General features: G+C 39.3%; 1 protein-coding gene across 2 annotated transcripts in view; it reads left to right on the top strand.

Annotated features, from left to right (window-relative positions):
* The window catches only part of LOC121319547 (netrin receptor UNC5C-like), a 296,899-nt gene that overhangs the window by 194,730 nt on the left and 79,816 nt on the right, over window positions 1–22,353 (top strand). For both annotated transcript variants that reach the window (XM_041257112.1, XM_041257122.1), the window contains exons 4-5: window positions 11,526–11,629; window positions 18,336–18,516. In XM_041257112.1, coding sequence (XP_041113046.1) covers window positions 11,526–11,629; window positions 18,336–18,516 — 285 coding nt within the window. The remainder of the gene's footprint in view (window positions 1–11,525; window positions 11,630–18,335; window positions 18,517–22,353) is intronic.

Here is a 22,353-nt window from a genome sequence, read left to right on the forward strand (position 1 = left end):
GGGGGGGTGGTTCTGTTGTTACTCTGGATGTTTGGGGTTGGGGGGGGGGTTGGGTTGGTGCCCTCTTGAGGAGTTGGGTTATGGCCAGCACTACTGTCTTTGACACTCTGCTGGTATATGCACTCTATTCACGCAAACCTCTATCTGCTTGATCCTGGCATTGGTTTTGATTTTTGATACTTATGACTTATCACTATTCTATCATGGAACGTAAATGGCCTAAATACTCCCTCAGAATGCACTAGCTGTTTGGACTTGCTCCGTAGAAAAAACACAGATGTCGCAATGATACAGGAGTCTCATTTAATACAACATGATGTTTCTAGGTTGGCCAATAAATAATACTATGTGGCAGCTTTTTCTGCTGCAGAAAACAAAACTAAAGGCGCTTTAATTATCTTGTGAAGAAATCTTCAGATTTCTATATTGGGATCAGGAGGTGACGATCTAGGAAGACTGACATTTCTAAAAACTACTTTCAGGTAGAAAATTTGCCTTTGTATCAGTGTATGCCCCTACTACGCTCGATCCAGACTTTTTTAACTCACTTACGGAATCTCTGCTAGAGCCGGCTGAATGAGGTAATTCTCGGTGCAGATATGAATGCTACCATGAGTTATATGCTTGATAGATCAAAGTCACAAGAGACAAATACCCAGTCTTTGGCATCCACAGCTCTAAGAAAATGTGTGTCGGATTTGGCCCTGGTAGATATATGACGTGTGTTCAACCCTTCAGCTAGGGAATTTACTTTTTTTTCAGGTAAGGATAAATCATACTCCAGAATTGACTTCATTTTTGCTTCCCAGGCTCTTTTTCCCTCAATACGCACTGCTGAGCTATTGCCTATGTCATTATCCAATCATCATGCAAATATTTGTAAAATCGTACTGGCCAATAGGCCTAAGCGTGCCCTCCACTGTTGTTTCAATTAGACGCTCCTACAAAATGAATTGTTCCGAACGCAATTTCAATCTAAATTGGAGGAGTTCCTTAATTTCAATCAGGGCTCAGTTGATGACCCCCACATTTTATGGGATGCAGTTAAGGGCTTTATTAAGGATAATTCCACCATATTTGCTTCTCAATTACGTAAGTCTCGTCTCTGCAAAATTACTGAATTAGAATCCAAATTAGCTTTTTTTAGAACATGCCCAACAACTAACCTTTTCTGATTCCATTGCCTTGGAAGTTAATCTGCTTAGAAAAGACCTAAATGTACTACTTAGACATAGTGCCGAATTTCTCATACATAGGTCTAGACAAAACTATTACTTCAATGGCAGTCGACCTAACCACCTGCTGGCTTTGAAACTCCGCAACAATGAACGTTTTGCAGATATCCCTGCTGTCAAATCTTCACAGGGGGCATTATTGACAGATCCTATGCAGATAAACTCTTCATTTCGTTTATTTTACTCCAAATTATACAGCTCTGTCATTAGACATGATCGACAGCACTATTTGAATTTCCTTCAAACCCTTCAACTGCCTCGTCTGTCACCTACAGAATCAGCCGTGCCTGGTTCTCCTATATCCTTAGCTGAGCTGCGGGAGGCACTACAAGACATGAAGAAGGGCAAATCCCCTGGCATTGATGATCTCCCTCCTGAACTTTATTTGACTTTTTGGCCCCAACTAGGCCCCTTGTTGCTCGATATGATACACTCTGCTATCGACAAGGGTTCATTTTGGAGAGATATTAATAGCGCAGTTATATCTCTTTTGCTGAAAAAGGACAAAGATCCCACTTCCTGTGCGAACTATCAACGTCTATCACTGATTGGCTTGGAAATCAAGCTGTATGCTAAACAGCTGTCACGTCGTCTTGAGGCCTATATGACCAAACTGGTACATCATGATCAGACAGGCTTTATTAAAATTTGCCTTGCGTCTGATAACATCTACCGTCTCCTACATATTATACATGCTGCTGCTAACATTGCTTCCCCATGTGCAGTTCTGTCATTAGATGCTGAGAAGGCATTTGATAGACTCGAATGGGATTATTTGTGGTCAGTTCTGGACTATATGGGTTTGGGTTCTGGGTTTATTGATATGGTTAAGCTTTTATATGCCAGTCCCTCCGCAATGGTCTTGACAGGCCAATTGTGTTCTCCTCAATTTGCTATCTCTAGGGGCACTCGTCAGGGTTGTCCACTCTCGCCCTTGTTGTCTGCCCTATCTCTTGAACCTCTAGCTCAGGCAGTCCGTCAATCGACTGACTCTACCCCTATTTCTGTCAATAATACCCAACGTCACATATCGCTGTATGCAGATGATATATTATTATACGTAGACAATGTTTCCCAATCCCTACCTCATCTGCTGACTATTTTCAATGATTTCAGTGCAGTGTCGGCATACAAAGTTAACTTCTCTAAATCTGCTTTGCTACCCTTAAATTCTGGAATGACAAGAACCAACATACCCTTGATAGTGCCGCTGGTTAAACACTTCAAATATCTGGGTTTTGATATTTATCCTTCTTTACATAATACCACAGTAAATAACTTTAGTAAAGTCTTTAAGCAGGTGAACATAGATTTGAACAGGTGGATGCACTTTCCTAATTCTCTTCAGGATCGTATTTCCATTGTAAAAATGAATGCATTAATTTTTATAGCTCAATGATTCCTTTATCGCCCCCATCAGGGTATTGCGATAGACTGCATACAACAATCTCCAAGTTTATATGGAAAGGGAAACAACCACGCATCAAATTTTCCACTTTGCAGGGTTTGGCTCTCCCGAATTTAAAATTTTATTTCTACTCATTTATTCTACGCCCAATCTCTGTTTGGCTTGCTCCTGATATTCCTGTATCTTGGTGTCCTCTTGAGGAAGACATAATCTCCCCTATAGACTCCAAGATTTAATGTACGCCAATGTCCCCCTCAGACAATGTAAATTGCGCTTTGGCCCTATAATTTCTCATTTAATTGCTACGTGGCGTCTGATAGAGAAGCTTACAAATTCCCAAACTAAATGGCATTCCCATTCACCTATCTTCCATAACTACAAACTCCTCACAGGCAATTCTCCTTTCTCTTTTTCACATTGGCGTAATAATGGTATTCATAATTTTGCGGATATTTTTAATGACAACGGTCTGCGTACGTTCCATGATTTGCAACTTCAGTATAACTTGCCAGGATCTTCTTTCTTTTTCTATTTACGTCTCCGTTCCGCAATGCGTGCCTATGGTGTTCCCTGGGGAGCACAGCTGCCTATACACCCACTTCACAAATTATTAGATAAACAGGGTAAAACAAAAGGGTTGGCTTCAGCCATTTACATCTCTCTTTTAAAGACCTCTTATAAACCTTTAGCACTTTTTACTGTGTGGAATAGAGATCTGAATTTTGAAGATGACGAGATTTGATGGAACACTCTCTGGGACAACATAAATCTGGCTTCCAGGAATCCTAATCAGCAAATGATTCATTTCAATTTTTTTCACAGGGTATATTTAACCCCTCGCAAACGTTTTCAAATGCGAGGGATTAAATATAGCCCAATGCAAAAATTATATATTATATATATATATGATCATATATATCATATATATATGTGTGTGACTCAAAATCAGGCGTGAAATCTGCCCGTATCCCTGGGCACCTGTGAAAGTTAGCGTGATGCTCTGCCCCCAGGGTGCTGTGGGTACTTTTTTACATATGTTTTGGGAGTGTCCAGATGTGGCTCACTTTTGTGGAGTCATGGAGTGCAGCTGCGACCATTGTCAGGTCATTATTATAAGATCCAGTGGGATGAAATCCTTAGAGTAAAGGGGGGTTGTGTTGGGTTTTTATATTATGCTGTGTTATGTATTGTTCCATGTTGTTCTTTTCTCTTTAAATAAATAAAAAACATTTGTTCAATACATACATTATATATATATATATATATGTATATATATATATATATATATATATATATATATATATATATATATATATATATATATATATATATATATATATATATATATGTGTGTGCACACGAGTTTAAATCAGGAGTGAAATTCGGCCCGGTAAGTGACCCTGGGACACTTTCAATCGACAACTTTATTCAATCGTTTTTTTGAGCAATTGGTTCAAATGCTGCGAATTTTAAAATTTAAAGGCACGTTCGCTGGCGAGAAGGTTCGCTGGAGAGTCATCGAAAATTACAGGACGCCATTTGTATTTTTTTGAGAAACGAAAACAGGTGTTACATTGCAGACAGTAACTATTGTTTAAATATGTTGTCATCTTATTCATCTTTTTTTTTTTTTTAAAGGTGACATTTATCGGAATGTATATTTACATTTCATTTGTATTATAAATATATTTTATCTTCAGGAAATTTACTTGCTATATTTTATTTATTTTTTTTAACATAAATATTTTAAAGACAAAAAAAAAAAAAGATAATGAATTGAAGATGTGAGGACTGCTCCTGCAACCAAACATGAGGCAAACTGAGAAATAGAATTGTTTACATTGAACTCCAAGTAGATGCCATTAGAAAGGATGAATGAGCATGACTTTGAATGCATCTGCGATATCAGCCTTGGAGAGCCAGGCCCCTTAACCCTTTGCAGTCCATTTATTCAGCACCTGTCAGGTACATCAGGTCCAGTTTATTTTCACACACGCTGTTTATTTTACACACGCTGTTTAAAATATTTTTTTTCCAAGTAAAACAGGTTTAAAGGGCATTTGCAATGTTAAGCAACATCAGTACTGCATCTCCAGCCAAGCCCCACCCCGTGTTCACTGTATTTTTCACATATAGACGTGTATACTGATAAATCCTCTCCTGACCACTCGTTTTATCACCAAATTCCTTAATAATGTGATCCAAGTCATTATTTTATTACTATAACATCTCAAAAAGCTCTGCAAATGTCTGTGATAGTCTTTGAGTGCTGGATGCGGAAGCAGCTACCTCTTTTGTTTATGTCCGCTTATCTCTGTGGTGCAGCTGCTAGGGCTATTGTGGGCTATAAGTGTGCCTCTCTCATTCCTTTTGGTTTGCGTCATGTGCAAAGACTTTTCCCCAACAGTAAGGCTTGGCTGCAGGAGCTAACAACTGCCACAATTAGGCCTAATGCAGGGCGTTAGGCCGTGTCTGTGCCTGACAGAGTCCCGAGTAGAGACCTATGCTTTATGTCTTTTCGATGATGTCAGACAGTGTCCAACATTGGACTGGAAAGGGAAAATCATAATGTCGGACCTGGTCCGACATTGGACTGCAAAGGGTTAACCTGCTGTTTTGATAAAATGGATAGCAGCATCGATTCTGGTATAGCGTAGAGAAAACTGATCAGGAGGAATTAGGTCGTTAATGCTGGAAACAGAACCTGAATGGGGTGAGGAGAGATCGATGATTAACCTTTTCTTTCCTGAATATTTGCGAGTTGTGACCCCCAGTGGACTGATACGGAATGAGGGGAAGGGGGGTTCAGGGAATAGGACAATCATGAAACCTTTGGAAGTTTCTTTCTTAAGCAAATTCTCAACAGAATCCGGATCGTTTAGTGCAGATCTTAGATTACTGCAAACGTCGGAAACAGTGGGAGGAGTTAAAATACCAGTGAGGAACCCATCTTTCAGACCTGAAATAATACAATAACAAAAAACTCTATCAGGGTGATCTGCGAGAGCCATCGCTACTGTATTAATGGGGGTGGATGGAAGGCTTAGTCATTTCTGCGCAGATGCAGTTTGTGCGTGTCTGGGACTTACACTTTTGCTGTGGCTATCGCCGCAGAAACTACAGATGTGAAGAAAGCTACACGGGGAATATGCACAGACGTTCTCTTTAAAGTTATTGCATATTTGTCTCCCGCCGGAAAAGAGAACCTGTCTCCCTCGTTTGTCGTTAGATTGGGCTGGGTGAATGAGCGAAGCACATTTCCCATAGGAACAATGTTATAAATTGGGGTTATTTTCCCGACTCTTTGGCCAGATAATATATTTTTTACCAAAATGACCCGTTATATTGTACGCATGCAAACATTTATTTAACGCTTTACACTCAGCCTGTTGATTTCAGGGCTCCGGCGCCCCGTGGTTACGCGTGTATTACTCAGGAACCGTAAAAGCCATCTACCTGGCTTGTTTAAAAGTACAGACTAGGGGCTTTCCAATGACAGATTCAATGTGTGTATGCAGTAATCCTAGCCAAAACTACGATCACTTGAAATTAAGCCCCTCATGTGACAGAGTTCACAACTTAGGTTTCGTTTTGAGTACATTGCTCTTATCGGTCATTGTTAAGGGCAAATACATTTTTTTATGTTCACACCGAGCGTGCGCACAAGATGCTTGGCTCATGTCTCGTCGTGTCGTAAATGCCATATCGATATCGTAATCTCGAAGCAAGATAATAATGCAAAAGAGTCTTAAGTGCAGTGCGTTGTAAGTCAAGGAGCGCTGTTACAGAAGTTGAAAATAAATGTGTTTATGTAGCCTATAGACATACAAAGCATGGATAAAGAAATGGACATAACTGCGTCACTTACATAATTGAAACACAGTAATATAACTACATAAAGGAAATGTTGTTTACAATCACAACAGCACAAATTGTTATCAAAGAAGCAAAAGTGTTGTCCTAAATTACATACCTGCATGCAGTGCACCATTGCATTTGTCGGCTGCCATTGGGTCTAAAATACCTTCAGCGCTGCTTTTACTGCTGCACAAAATGTTTCTGAAATCATTCTATAGGCGACTACAAAATTGAAAATAAAATGGCTTTATACTATACATTAAAATAAAAAAAAATAAAAAAAAACAGCATGTACAGTATTGACTACAGTAGGCTGAATAGGCTATACTGCTAGTTATTACCTGTGCAGTTCTTGCAATTGCAAGCTACACATTACAAAACATGTGAACAGTATTTACATAAGAACATAAGAAAGTTTACAAACGAGAGGAGGCCATTCGGCCCATCTTGCTCGTTTGGTTGTTAGTAGCTTATTGATCCCAAAATCTCATCAAGCAGCTTCTTGAAGGATCCCAGGGTGTCAGCTTCAACAACATTACTGGGGAGTTGATTCCAGACCCTCACAATTCTCTGTGTAAAAAAGTGTCTCCTATTTTCTGTTCTGAATGCCCCTTTTTCTAAACTCCATTTGTGACCCCTGGTCCTTGTTTCTTTTTTCAGGCTGAAAAAATCCCTTGGGTCGACACTGTCAATACCTTTTAGAATTTTGAATGCTTGAATTAGGTCGCCACGTAGTCTTCTTTGTTCAAGACTGAACAGATTCAATTCTTTTAGCCTGTCTGCATATGACATGCCTTTTAAACCTGGAATAATTCTGGTCGCTCTTCTTTGCACTCTTTCTAGAGCAGCAATATCTTTTTTATAGTGAGGTGACCAGAACTGAACACAATATTCAAGATGAGGTCTTACTAGTGCATTGTACAGTTTTAACATTACTTCCCTTGATTTAAATTCAACACTTTTCACAATGTATCCGAGCATCTTGTTAGCCTTTTTTATAGCTTCCCCACATTGTCTAGATGAAGACATTTCTGAGTCAACAAAAACTCCTAGGTCTTTTTCATAGATTCCTTCTCCAATTTCACTATCTCCCATATGATATTTATAATGCACATTTTTATTTCCTGCGTGCAGTACCTTACACTTTTCTCTATTAAATGTCATTTGCCATGTGTCTGCCCAGTTCTGAATCTTGTCAAGTTCATTTTGAATGTCCTTTGCTGTTGCAACAGTGTTTGCCACTCCTATTTTTGTGTCGTCTGCGAATTTAACAAGTTTGCTTACTATACCAGAATCTAAATCATTAATGTAGATTCGGAATAGCAGAGAACCTAATACTGATCCCTGTGGTACTCCACTGGTTACCACACTCCATTGTGAGGTTTCTCCTCTAATCAGTACCTTCTGTTTTCTACATGTTAACCACTCCCTAATCCATGTACAAGTGTTTCCTTCAATCCCTACTGCGTTCAGTTTGAGAATTAATCTTTTATGCTGGACTTTCTCAAAAGCTATACTGATACCTAAAACTGCTGCCAGCAGTCATTGTGACGGTTACATTTTAAACAACATTAGTATTAAAATGAAACACATATTATCAGATACAACTCAAAAGTTTTATTCAAGCACATCATATCAAACATCTGCACAGCCAAAACACTGTATTTAAATGAACAATTTAACATAAAAGGATTTATTTTCTAACTTACCACATCTAAAGCAAAAAAATGAAAAACTTTAATAAAATAAACATTTCAAAATAAACTAGTGTGTAAACAGGTACAGTGCCGTGAATCTGATTTTCTGCATTTTTGCACATTTTTCACATTGAATTTGGTCAGATCTTTTTGTGGGTTGTAATAGTATATAAAGGGAGTCTGAGAGAAAAAATGACACCAAAGTTTGATGCTTCTTTCATTTGTTTGGTGTGCAAGGTAATCAAACATGCAATCTTCAAGTGTGAAAAAGTTATTGTTCCCTAGTTAACTCAACCCAATTAAAGGGATAATTAGGGTCAGCTGTTTGAATATTTGGTTAACAATCAGGCCTGATTTGGGCCAGCCCTGCCCAATATAAATATGACTAACTTTGGCCCTTACCATCAGAGTTAAGTTTTCAGCACACAGGTTCTAGAGGTACATCATGCCACGATGTGCAAGGCGTAAAATCGTCCAGGAAGTCACAAAGAACCCTAGAACAACATCCAGGAATCTGCAGGCCTCTGTCGCCTCGGCTAAGGTCAGTGTTCATGACTCCACCATCAGAAAGACGCTGGGCAAAAATGGGATTCATGGCAGAGTACCAAGTCAGAAACCACTGCTCACTGAGAAGAACATAAATCCTCATCTCAAGTTTTCCAAAAAGCACCCGGATGATCCTCAGGAGTTCTGGAACAATGTTCTATGGACAGATGAGTCAAAGTGGAACTTTTTGGCCAACACGGGCCCCGTTATGTCTGGCAAAAACCAAACACTGCATTCCATAGTAAGAAACTCATACCAACGGTCAAGCATGGTGGTGGTAGTGTCATGATTTGGGGATGCTTTGTTGCATCAGGACCTGGATGACTTGCCATCATTGAAGGAACCATGAATTCTGCTCTGTATCAGAGAATTCTACAGGAGAATGTCAGGCCATCCGTCTGTGAGCTGAAGCTGTCATGCAGCAAGACAATGATCCGAAACACACAAGCAAGTCTACATCAGAATGGTTGAAGAACAAGAAATTTAAAGTTTTGGAATGACCTAGTCAAAGTCCAGATTTAAACCCCATTGAGATGTTGTGGTAGGATTTTATGCTTCAAAACCCATAAATGTCACTAAGTTGAAGCAGTTCTGCATGAAGGAGTGGTCCAAAATTCATCCACGGCTCTGTGAGAGACTGATCAATAACTACAGGAAGTATTTTTTTTTAATTTAAAACGAAAGTAACATATGTTCTCTTGTTAGTGTCACTCGGTGCAGACTGAACTGCTGCAGCCTTCTGCTTTGCAGTTTTCTGATCGAAATGTTTCTGCCGAAGCGCTGTGGCTAGCTTTAAGATGAAATCTCTCCAACGGATATTTTCCCCACTGCATTCCTTTTACAAAATGAAGGAATTGATGGCTGATATTGTGTTTTTGTGTTTTAATGTGGACCTTCCAAAGATAATTGCAAACCCTTTTATTACATGCATTGTTTTAAGGGAATTGAATTACTTGTTTTTATTTCATATTTAAACTATTAAAACATTCTGTTTTTTAAATGAAATGCCTGGTCTTTCCTCTTTCAATTTGTAAACATTGTTTTGTACAATAATTCTGTAACTTTTAGAGTGCCAGCACAGCAGAGTGAAAGCCCTGCCAGTGCACGGGCATGTATGTCTGTGGGGAGTGTTGGGTGGCAGGTGTGTGTGTGTGAGGAGTGTTGGGTCACAGGCATGTGTGTGTGGGGATTATTGGGTGGCAGGCATGTGTGTGGGGAGTATTGGGTGGTAGGGATTGAGTTCAAATCCCCCCTGCAAACACACTTGGGTGGTGTATATATAGAGTAATCACGGGTGTTGGTATAGAATTGTTTAGGTGAAGGGTTTTGTTTGTTTTTGTGTTTGTTTGTAATTGTCAACAAATTCACGTATAGTTTTGTTTGTTTGTTGTGTTTGTTTGTAATTGTCAACAAATTCACGTAAGTGCTAGACTAAAGCTTCTTGATCTCTGAGTCTTCTTGTCAGTGCGCGTACCCTGTCACAGGCAGATCATTAGTTAGCTGTTGATGTCAGTATCTAGACAGTTTGGTAGAGACAAAAACTTGTTCATATGCAATAGACATTTACCTACTGAAAGAAGAAGATCCTAACTTCTATAAAGGATAGGGGCTTGCGGCTTTTCCCCTGTAAAGTAGTTTTTACATTGATTTTGCTTTTTGGTGCGTTTGGCCAGTAAGTCTCCCTCCCCTCCTGAATCCACTAAATACACTGACTATGATTGTGTGTCCCAGAGGCTCAGGGAAGGCTGGGATTCATCTTTTTTGACAGTTCTACTACAGTTTTAGGATGCTTCTGGTTTACATCCAATTTCAGTTTGACAAGTGTCCTTTTTCCTACTTTTTCATTAGTCCGCATTACATTAACTCTGCCTTTAAGACATTGAAAGTCTGTCTCTCCTCATCTAGCACAAAGATGATCGAGGATATCCCTGGGGTTTTAAACTAGTTTAGATCCTAAGAGGAGACACTGTCGCTTTGCATGTAAAACAATGAACAAACATCTTTCAAGGGGTTTGAATTCTAAATTAAATTTGAATTTAGGCATGTAATGAAATATAAACATATTTTACTGAACAAATGGAACATATTTACAAAAAGGATGTATTTTTCTACAAGATGCATACAACTGAAAAATAAATAACTTGACTCTTTAAAAACACCTACGTTAACATTATTTGTTTATTTTAAGCAGCATTAGTTTATTATTGAACAGGGAAGATTAGTTCAGATATTGTAGATCCCAACAAAGTTTTTGTACACCGTGTTGTATGTACTCAGTGCACTGCCATTGCTGTTAGTGTCACATGAGATGTTCAGTGTGTTTACTTGATATGTAAATAAATGCTATTTGCCTGCGGGATGTATCAGTTTCAACCTCCGCTGATCTCCTATCTGTCACTCAGCAGCGAATGCACACACCCACACTGCAGACGGCTACTCTGTCACAAGTATTAATACCCTGCATCTTTCTAAACAATAAAAGCTAAATCTCAAAACAATAATTGTGTGAATATAGTAATTGTTACAGCTGTGAGTGGAATTTAAACCTGGGTTCATTTATCCAGGTTTTCACATATCCGCCCTTACTCTGGTCCCACTGCAGTTCGATACGTGACAGACTACTGTATCCTAAAAACATCCTTTTCATACAGATGTTCAGTTCACATAAATGGTGTGTCCTTTTATTTTACAAATCTCGTCTGAATTATAAATCTATAATACAACGTGCTCAATAAGGTAATTGTTAATTATACTGAATGCATCTGTGTGATGTGCTTTTAGATCTCAGGAAAACCTTTGAACAGGAACCTTTGGGGAAAGAAGTTTCCATGGAACAGGAAGTGCTTCTGCAGTGTCGCCCACCTGAGGGGATACCAATGGCTGAGGTACACACATTTTCAATACTTGTAGTAGATGGTTCTGCCTTTTGAATAAATAAGGCAAGGGAAAGCCTGTCCACCCATTTCAGACCCCGAATAAATTTAGGCGGTTTCTCACACTAAATATTTGTTAAAATGTTTTGCTTCACACGGCAGGCAATATCTCAATTATGTGAGGAGCTTACAGTGGAACTTGAATCTACTAATTGATCACGTGCAATATCTCTTTAGGCTCAGGTTTTATCAGCAAGTTTAAGTAGCACTTACAGTTCTGCATTTTCATGGCATTTTTCTTAACAGTGTCTGTTATTTTCTATTAGAATTATTAAGAGTCGTATTGACATTTCATGTGTTGTTATTTTTACACGTACGTATGTTTTTGTTTGGTGTATTAACTGAGACAGAGACAATCACAAAAAAATACTCTAGTTCCCGGCCTTGAAAGAGTTAAAAAATTGTATGAAAGCTCATATAATGATCATTATTTTGACTATGTATATTATAAGAGGGAGTAATTGTGTGGTATAGTTTTAAATAGGATTCTCATGGTTTCAGTGCCCTTTCGGGCAGTTTTATCTTGGTCCAGCTTTCACCCACTCCCTTCTGTGTGATCTACATTTAGTAAGAAACCCTAACTAGCAACATGTTGTTTATTACAGTAACATAAAAGTGCCTCTAAATCAATTTAACTGTGTTTCAGTAAAAGTGTGTCCAGATGGCTTCATGTTCACTCGGACAGGCTAAGACAGTTCAGGCTTTACAGACCCCCTTCATTACAATACATTGAGGGATATAACCTGTGTTTTTAAACACACTGGGGTGATCGGAGTCTGTAAACTGCCCCGGTGAACATGGAGCCATCTGTCACCCTATCAATACGTGTAAGCAGATTAATGATCGCAGATTAAAAGCACTTTTATAAGGTGCTACTAGTGAGACCAGACTGATATAAAAGGTATACTGTAAAAAATAGTAATAATAGTAAAATCCATTTAAGGTTGTGAAACAACTACACAGGCTTTTAAATAGTCCAAGTCCTTACTTTCTCATTTAAAAGCAGACTGAAGAATGAGAAAACGAAAGCACAACCTTTTAATACTAGCATAATAAATTCAGCCACCATTCAGCCCACCAGTGCTCGCTCGCTTTGCTGCAAGCGTGATTCGTTAGCACACAAAAGAGAAAAAACAATTACCAGTTTAGCTGGGGAAATGAAACTTCTGGGAATCCATGGCTAGACGGGCGCCATTCCTCCAGGTGGCTAGCTAAAGGACTTATTCTGGTCACAGAGAGGGTTATACAGTATTGTTCATGACAGCATCCGTCTATTCTTGAAAGATCCAAGTTAGGCATCCTTGGATGTTGCAAGGCAGGCATCCCTGGGCAACGACGCAGAAGGAGCTCCATTTCTCCCTGTGATGAAGCCAGGACTATCAGTGGTGCTGGGGTTAGCCCATTTCACAGCCACTGTGGCCGGGCAGTTTTCCCCCGTGCTCCGCTTAGCAGCATATGCAGGGGTTGCTGAGGACCGCCAGCATCATGTCCTGGTCCTTCTAGAGGTGCATGGAGAGGCAGCTGGCTGCGAAGGTGGCATGGGCTCCTCCCCTTCTGGCTGCAGTGAGGGGACCATCAGGCATGCTCCCTCTGCTGGTGAAGATGTGCACATCAGGTCTTTCTCTGCTGTGTGGTGGAGGTGGAAGCGGCAAGCAGTCCTCCCACAGCGGTGGAGGCCGAACTAGCAGTTACTCTCCCTCTGCTGGTGGAGGTGTGGGCTGTGGAAGCACCGGCTCCTCCCTCTTGGGCTGTAGACATTCGGCCTCCCCCCTCTTGGGGTGTGGACGCTCAGCCTCTTCCCTCTTGGGCTGTGGACGCACCAATTCCTCCTTCTTTGGCTGTGGACTCTCAGCCTGTCCCCCTCTTGGGCTGTGGACGTTCGGCCTCCCCCCTTTTGGGTTGTGGACGCTCAGCCTCCTCCCTCTTGGGCTGTGGACACACCGATTCCTCCCTCTTGGGCTGTGGAAGCGCCCGCTCCTCATCCCTCCTCAACGCATGCAATTGGTGCACCACTCTTCGTCTTCACATGTAGCCCCTGTGGACGCTCAGCCTCCTCCCTCTTGGGATGTGGACACACCAACACCTCCCACTTCAGGTCCAGTCATGTCTTATACTTTAACATACATATACATAAAACTTTAACTTAGAGAAAGTTTAAAATATTAATTTGTTGTACTTTTTCAGTACAGTATTATGTATTGTTATGACATTAGGACTCCAACAGACACCTTTTTATTATATTTTGTGCTTCTGTGAAACAGTATCTGTTACTTAAAAATGTCTAGATGACATTTATTGGAAAAAGACACTCCATAGCTCAGCTTACACTAAAAGGAGAGATATATAGTACATATTATATGTTACCTGTGAATTATATAAATTTTAGTTTATTTTTCTATTTGTCTCCTATGCGTTAAAACCTTGAAGTAATATCTCAACATGAAATTAAATGCCACCAAATTTCCTTTCATTTGGCTAATGTATCTGAAACAAAACTACAAGAGGGAGTGTCACTGTTGAGAAGTGAGAAAATATTAGATATGTTCTTTGTTTTGTGGTATCATTCATTACTAAACACCCAACCCAGTTGAGCACAGAGAAAGGGGTCTTTATACAGTGGGAAAATGTGCTTATAAATAGATCAATGAATCAAGTTCATTAAAATGGAAAGATGAAAACAAAGCATAAGTCAATGACTTTTAATGGCGAACATAAGTGGGGCAAGTATGACGACATTAGTGTGCATCCTAATTTTGTATTTAATGGATTTTTTTTTTTTTTTATGTATAGATTGCTAATCTCCTGTAAAACTAATCTGATGAAATCTAGATATCTTGAACAGTCAGAATCAGTGCTTAATTTGTGCCGTGGGTGTGCCCGGGAACCTCTGGCCGTGCAGAGTCATATTCCCGGTTCCTCTAGCTAAAAATCTCTTAAAGTGCTTTCTTTTTAAATTCTCAACACAGTTGTATCACAGTTGTCTGCAAGTTCTTGCATGCGCTAAAGAGAGTTTTTGGCCTACTTTAACTTACTTTACGATTTCAGCTTGAGTGCCTGTAAGTAAGATGACACTGGCTGCAACTCTATTGTCGTTATTTATACACAAATAAGCTTACTTTATTTGAAAAACATCATGAACGATACAAGCAACTTCATACACTACGTGGTTTGATTGAATGAGTAGTACACAACAAAATATGAAAGCTGAACATTAATTTCAACAAATATCGACAATTTTTTAATGAAAAACTAAATTTTGTAGCCTACTTCAATAGGAATATTAGCCTGCTATATTATATTAAACCAAAACAATAACAAATAATAATGATCCTGTTCTGTCTTGCCTTTTTCAATGAATGTAATTTAATTAATAGAGAATAAAAACATACTAAGATAACAACTACCTAGCCTAAGTTTAATTAATCATTTTTGTAATCTACCAGCAGCTTCTATTGCATACACATCACTGATAATAGTGCAGACCAAGGTTCAAAAAAACGTTCATGTTGGCATGCAGATTTTTTTTTTTTTTTAATCAATGTCGTCTTTCTGGAGTCCTCTAAATGCCTTTTAATTTGTTTGGTTTTTAAACCATTTCAATGCAGAACCATAACAAAACATGTATACAGACATGTTGCCTTTAAAAAAATGTTTCTGCACTTTGTATATTATGTAGAATATGTGAATGTAAACATCTAACACTAGTACTTACAATACTATTTCAAATAAATGTGTTATGATTTTGAATATGCGGTTCTTAAGGACAGTATTATTGTCATTGCTTGCACCCCGGCACCTCTTTCTTTACAAATTAAGCACTGGTCAGAACTAGTGACTCGAAGTGACTCAAGCCAGATTGATGATTCAACTCTAGCAGTTTAGTGACTCGACTCGAGCTTGTCATGTCATAGATACGACTCGATTCGAGTGTTTTCTCCCCAGTGACTCAGCTCAACTAGAGTACCAATTTTGCTGACTTGTTACAACTCTGGTATACTGCTATTTAAATATGTTATTTAACCCTTTCCAGTCCAGTGTCGGACCCTGTCCAACAACATCGAAAAGACGTAAAGCACAGGTCTCTAGTCGTTTTTTCTCCGGAAAAAGCAGAGAAAACCATTCAATGGCAGAGTGAGACCGATAGGAGCCGAATGGAACCGAAAAAGGGGGCGTGTGAGCAACAGCCCTAGCAGCTGCACCACACAGAGATAAGCAGACATAAACAAAGGAGGTAGCTGCTGCTGCATCCAGTGTTCAAAGAATATCACAGATATTTGCAGAGCTTTTTGAGATGATATAGTCATAAAATAATAACTTGGATAGCGTTATTGAAAAGTTTGGTGATAAAACAAGATGATTTATCAGTATGATCAGAGAAGGAACCTGCACTTCAGATCTGAGCAACCAAAGATAACAAAATAAGTAAAGCCAGTAGCTACAATAAGGCAGACAGCAAAAGTATCAATGGCTATCAGATCTTTAGAAATCCATTGCTTGAGATTTATGGGAATTGTTGTATTTCAAATGTTCATGATTCAGTCTTCTTCATGGCATTATACACGATCTGAAGGCGTAAATCTAAAATCCAGCAGGTGTGTGCGTAGGAAGTGTAAATCAAAGGCAGGAGTGATAATAGCAGGCAATCTCAATTGGACTGCCGCCCCCTTTTATGCTTTTTTTTTTCAAAGCAATAGGGAGACCATTTGCCATTTATTCCATTGAACTGAATTTGCACAGAAGAGGAATGCTGGCATTTCATAAGCAGTTTAGAAAACATTGGCAGAAGTACAAAATAAAATAGTATTGAGATCAGAGAGCACTGGGGAAGTCTGATAAAGGATTGCTGTTTTTTCAATGACCATGTGATGACATGATGCCATGCTCAAGTATATTCTGGGATAGAGATGTACTAGAGGATTGACACATTTTAAACCATATCGCTTTAAACGAGAATGGAAATAAATATATTGTCAATGGAACTGCTGGTATTTTTTCCAAAGACCTTGCACCACTGTGGGATTTGGAATTCAAATTAATGTTAGCTTGGATTGATTGAGTTTGAGTCAAGTAATAGGCACATAATAGCTTTCCCCATTTATTTAACCACTTGTTTGATTAATGTACTCAAAACTTATTTAAATGGTAATGGGGAAACTGTATTATATGTTTGGTGTCTATTAGCATCTGTTTTAATTGTGTTCTTGCTGTGCCCCTGGATGTCCTGGAGCCGTGGCAACAAAACAATGACTCTGTTGATCATCTGTTTTATTGTGCGTGTGCGTTTCTGTGTATTTTTTTCCTCCTGCTGACAATTGCAGTCCAAAATTTGATGTTGGGTGGCATGCATGTGACAGTTTCCCTCAGTTAACTAGAACAAATGTGCCAATTATATTGTGTAATATAATGTGTCTCCTGATACCAATCAGAATAATTAGACTCAGCACATCTGTCCGGGGCTGTAAAGGAGGGCAAATCAAAGAAAAGAGATTGCGAGGTGCAACACACTGTAATGCTATTCCTCAGCTTTCAAACGGTAATTTAAATGTTGTCTCTCTTGTGGCAGCACATCTTGACAGATTTAAGATCTTAGCATTTTAATATAACATGAACAATTTACAACAGACCAGGAATAAAGATTGGACCACACCAGGACAACCTTTTGATGCAGCTAGTTACGGAATTATTGCTTTCATTAACTGTACTTTTACGGTATATTAAATGTGTCTGATTTAATGGTTATGAATTTTTATTTCTGTACAGATAATGGTTTTCTGGAAATGTAAAGATCTACCAAATGGCCTTTACTTTAATTTTATGAATACAGTAATCCCTCGCCAACCGCCGTGGTTACATTCTTGAAACGTTACGTTCTCTGTGGTAGGCAAAGCCGTGGTTGGGAAATACTAGAGCTTATGGGAAATAGGGGGTTAGGTTCTCCATGGCCGTGGTTACACTTATCAAAGCCAGGAGGGGTGAGGATTGAGTCGAGAAGGGGTGAGGATTGAGTCGAGGAGGGGTGAGGAATGATGTCTGACGATTGAGTCGAGGACGGGTGAGGATTAACTCAAGGTGGGGTGACGATTGACGCGAGGAGAGGTGAGGTCTGAGGATATCCTAAAATGGGCACTGTAGGAATGCTCTGCCTTTGTTTGTCAAGGAAGCTGGAAATGTCTTATCTTGGTGGGTTTTCATGTAACTTTAAAATTGTTACTTTTGTATTATGTATATACTGTTTTTTAAATATGTATTTTAAATGGTTTGACTGTGGCAGTTGTATGTGTGACATGTTTAATGAAATGAGAACCAGTTTAGGAGGTGTCAGGGATTAACCAAAGCTATCAGTTAGAGGTCTTTTGTGTAGTGTGTTCATGGGATGTTTCATTTACAAATTCTAGCTAACAAAATAATTCCAGAAATCCTTCTTGTTGTACAGTTACATTTATGAAAGTATCAGGAACCTTTGCAGCCACGAACAAATGTACAGTATATTTCTTTAAGCATACATAATTGCTTCCTTCACCAATTCACTTTCCCAGTACTGTTTTTGTATTATCCATAAATAATAAAACTCAGTATTTCTGAATAAAAAAAAATAAAAAAAATAAAATGTACATAAAGTGTACTGTGTCATTTTTGTATTTGTTACATGTTTGTCTAGGTTGAGTGGTTGAAAAATGAAGAAATAATTGACCCTGCTGAGGATCTGAATTTCTACATCACCATAGACCACAACCTCATTATTAAGCAGGCTCGTCTGTCTGATACTGCCAACTATACCTGCGTAGCCAAGAACATTGTTGCAAAGAGGAGGAGCACCACAGCCACAGTCATTGTCTATGGTAGGAGGAACTTCAGCATGACTAGTATATAGAAATGTTACATGGTAAATTTATATGCCAATTTTGCAGTCTTTCTAGGCTTTTCCTGTGATTCTGCTGTGCTTACAACACTAGTTTGTTGCTCTACTGTATGTTCTTCACCACACTGAGGCTTTACCATGTTTTCACTATGCTTTACTACACTTTGCTGTTCTTTTGCTGTAGAACAATATACCACAGTAAACGTTTGTAAGGCAAGTGGCAGGCTTCTGTGTATAACCATGTTGTAACCTTAATAAATGTGTCACAATACAGTATTGTGTGTTGTAGTGTGCAAGGTATTTCTGTATGTGGCCTAGTTTAATTTATAATCATATAAGAACTTATTTGAATTCAAAATCATGTAGGACTGACCAATATTGAAATAATCAGACTGGACACCGCTTCAAGTGAATACAAAAGAACAGTTTTATTGGAAATAAAACAAAATGAAGGAAAATTAAAAGGTGCAACAACTAAAGTAATACATAAAGGAAGAATTAACTAATCTAAACAGTACAGAAAGGAAAATATAAACAGTGACACCCCACTCCCGATGGCTGACTTAAAGATCCAGAACAGTCTATAGCAGATTCCTTTAAAGGTTACAACCACATTCCTGACAGTTAAGACGAAGGTTATTCTTAACAGGGGTTTCGTTAGTAATACAAATATTTACTTTTGTTAATATTTGATAATAAAAGCATTGTTAAATCCGTATCATATAGTTGTTTTAGTTCAGAAGGCAATTCTCACTCTAACAAGATAAAGGCACTCTTTGCGTTTAGACAACCTTACGATAATTATGTAATATCAGCTGATTTGGATTCTAGCTTTAAACGCAGAATGATAATTGCCTTGTAAAACCCACATCAATTTGTATGACTCACTAACAACCAATTACTATAGTGTTCATTAACTCAAAGCATGAATTGAAAACAATAATACTTTTCTTACATTCTACCTCAAACAAGACGTTAATTTTGCTTTAAGGTTGGCATATTTTCAAGTTCATAAGAGGATAAAAAGACAACATGCTGAATACTTAACATACTTTCGCTCCTTTTCAGCCGGTCAGTATGTCATCCAAAACAGGCGATCAAAGGCTCTCTTGCAGGCAAGGAAAAATCCAGGTTCTGGGGTTTGTCTTCCTCACGTTGTGTCTCCACACCAGGGAACGAAAGAAATGTTTTTGCAAAAACAAGAGTCATTAACCATTTAGGTATTCCACTGAAACAGCAATTCCTCCACCAATATGTGCACTCTTCGTCCGGTTGTATCTGGGATATTCCACCACAAACTCCGGTATTGCTAGCTTAATAAAAGACTGAATATATTTCAGTCTGTTGACTTCAAATGATAAGTCCACCTGTTCCTCCGGTGATCAATCGGGGCTAAGTTAGAGATTTGATTCCAAGTACTTTTAGGATTCTAGACGTCTTACTCTGCAAACTCCCACATCAAGGTAAACACTGGGGTTGTTATCCCGAATCAGAGTTTCTGAAAACGGTATTTCTGTTCAAGCTAATCGCAGGCTGCAGGTCTTCAGATTGTCAAAGTTTAGACCCTTGTTCTGCTTGTCAAGTCCCCCGATTGAAAGTCACGCTCATCCTTTTCTACTCCTCTCTTCACCCCGGTATTTGGATAGTTTGTTTATTTTGGGCTGTGCCTGAGTTCACATGAAGTGTTTTCCCATTGGCTGTTCTCTTTCCGAGACGGCCCAGTGTTCTCAATTGGTCTGCTGTTTTGCCGGCTGTATTTATGAGGTCGATTGGTGAAGATAAACGCCTTGTCCAATGTTTAGTTTACGACTCTTTTTAAAACCATTCTTTGTGACAAGAAACCAAGCAGACACAGAGAATGGCTTAGGACCCCCTTTCCCTGTATATTCAATTTCTGTTAATTTCATAAACATATTATGACCCAACCTGACTGTACAGCAACTTAGTCAATTTCAATACAATTTTTCTTTATTTAAATCAAATGTTTTTCTACTCTAAAAGGATGCCTTTCAATGCAGCAGGACTTCACCGGACATAAGAACAGTTCTCAGTTTAATTTTTTTTTTTTTTTTATGAACACATTAATTACCATCACTAATCTTAAATTTCTCTGAGGTATAATGACAACATTTCAAATAAACATAGCATCAGCTGTGGCTTTTATAACAACATTCTTCACAAAACACTTTAAATTACTGTATAGTAAAACTTTAAATAGTAGTAGTCACAATAAAATCTATTGGTGCTTGGAATCCAGATGTTGTGTTGTAACTATATATTTAAAATAAGTGGTTTCATGGAAAGGAGGTGGAATGTTACCATTAATGATTTCCATTACATGAGAGTAGATGTTAAACTTCATGCTGATTTGAACTCGACTCTCACCAAGATAAGCACCAACTAAGACGTAGCTTTACAGTAAACTAATGTGATCCACCTGCATCTCCATCCGTTTGTGTTGCTTTCCATCTGATGATGTAGATATCCTTCTGTCTGGTGTTGATTGCTGAAGTGTAATGCTGGCTCCAGGTATCAGCTTATTTTGCCTTCCCAGCGCATCAGCACAGACAACGGCTGCGATGCTGGCTCCGGGGATCAATCATCAGCATGACAACCGTCTAGATTGAGCTAAGTAGGGTACATCTCTGGTGTCTTCAAGTGGACACCTTCCATCCTCTGTGTTTCGTCGACTAGCCCACGACACCTCAAGAGGGCTCAACAGTGATTCTGGCATCCCAGCATCACCCCCCTCCATCCCCAGCTTACTTACCTGTACATCAGCATTGCTTTCTTTCTGTTGTGCTTGAGATCCCCATCCAGAATCCTTCCGTCTCAACCACAGCCAGTTGCTGCTCCTTTCTGCTGCTTCAGATAAGTTCTTCACTGTGCGACGCAACTCTTTGCCACTGAACCCGACATCTCTGAGAAACCGGGTTGCAGAGTTTGCCACAAATCCTCAACACCTCACCTCCACTGGGTAAACTCGGACTCTCCATCCTCACTGTTCTGCTTCAGCAGTTAGTTGAGCATACCAAAGTTTCTTCCTCTCATACACCTCATCCACAGCATCCTTCCATGTCACTGTTAACTCTACCAGATGAACAAGGCGTGCTGATCCAGACCACAAGACAATGTCTGGTCGAAGGTTAGTGGTGGCAATCTCAGGTGGAAAAATAAGTCGTTGACCAACATCTGCCAGCATCTTCCAGTCTCTAGCAGCTTCCCGTTGTCCTGGGCGAGGCTTGGTTTTAACACCTTTTCTTTGTGGTTGCTCTTCTGGATGAAGGAATATTATTTTGTGTGTAATGCTTTGATGAAACTTATTGGTCAGGTTATGCTTGTCTTCCAATGCTATGGCCAAACATCGCAGCACCTGGTCATGACGCAGCACCAGGACCTTCATTTCCATCCTGAACTTGCCCCATAATATCTCTGATTCGTAAGGGCAGCCTTAGCATCTTCCACAGCTTTTTTTGTTGCCCATTTTCTTCCAGTTTTCAACACAGGTGCTGCCTCCCTTACGCATTTGTCGCGTGAATCTACTAATGTCATTTCCAGTCAGACTTTGGCACACTTAAACTCCTCGGTTAGAGCAGAGATTGGTAGCTGCAGTATTCCTTTTGCTGAAGCAGCGTGGAACTCCCAACCATTTCCTGACATTTGAACTGATTAAATCTTATCAACTGTTGTCAAGGAAACCTTTTGCATAGTCAGTGGCCACAGCAGTCTTGGCAGTAGACCAAACTGAAAGCACCAGAGTTTGTTTGCCCAGTAAAGTGCTGCTGTCTGTGCTCTTCAACCCTTCCACTGCTTGTTG

Source organism: Polyodon spathula, chromosome 1 (genome assembly GCF_017654505.1).
Source record: "Polyodon spathula isolate WHYD16114869_AA chromosome 1, ASM1765450v1, whole genome shotgun sequence".
Taxonomy (NCBI): Eukaryota; Metazoa; Chordata; class Actinopteri; order Acipenseriformes; family Polyodontidae; genus Polyodon; species Polyodon spathula.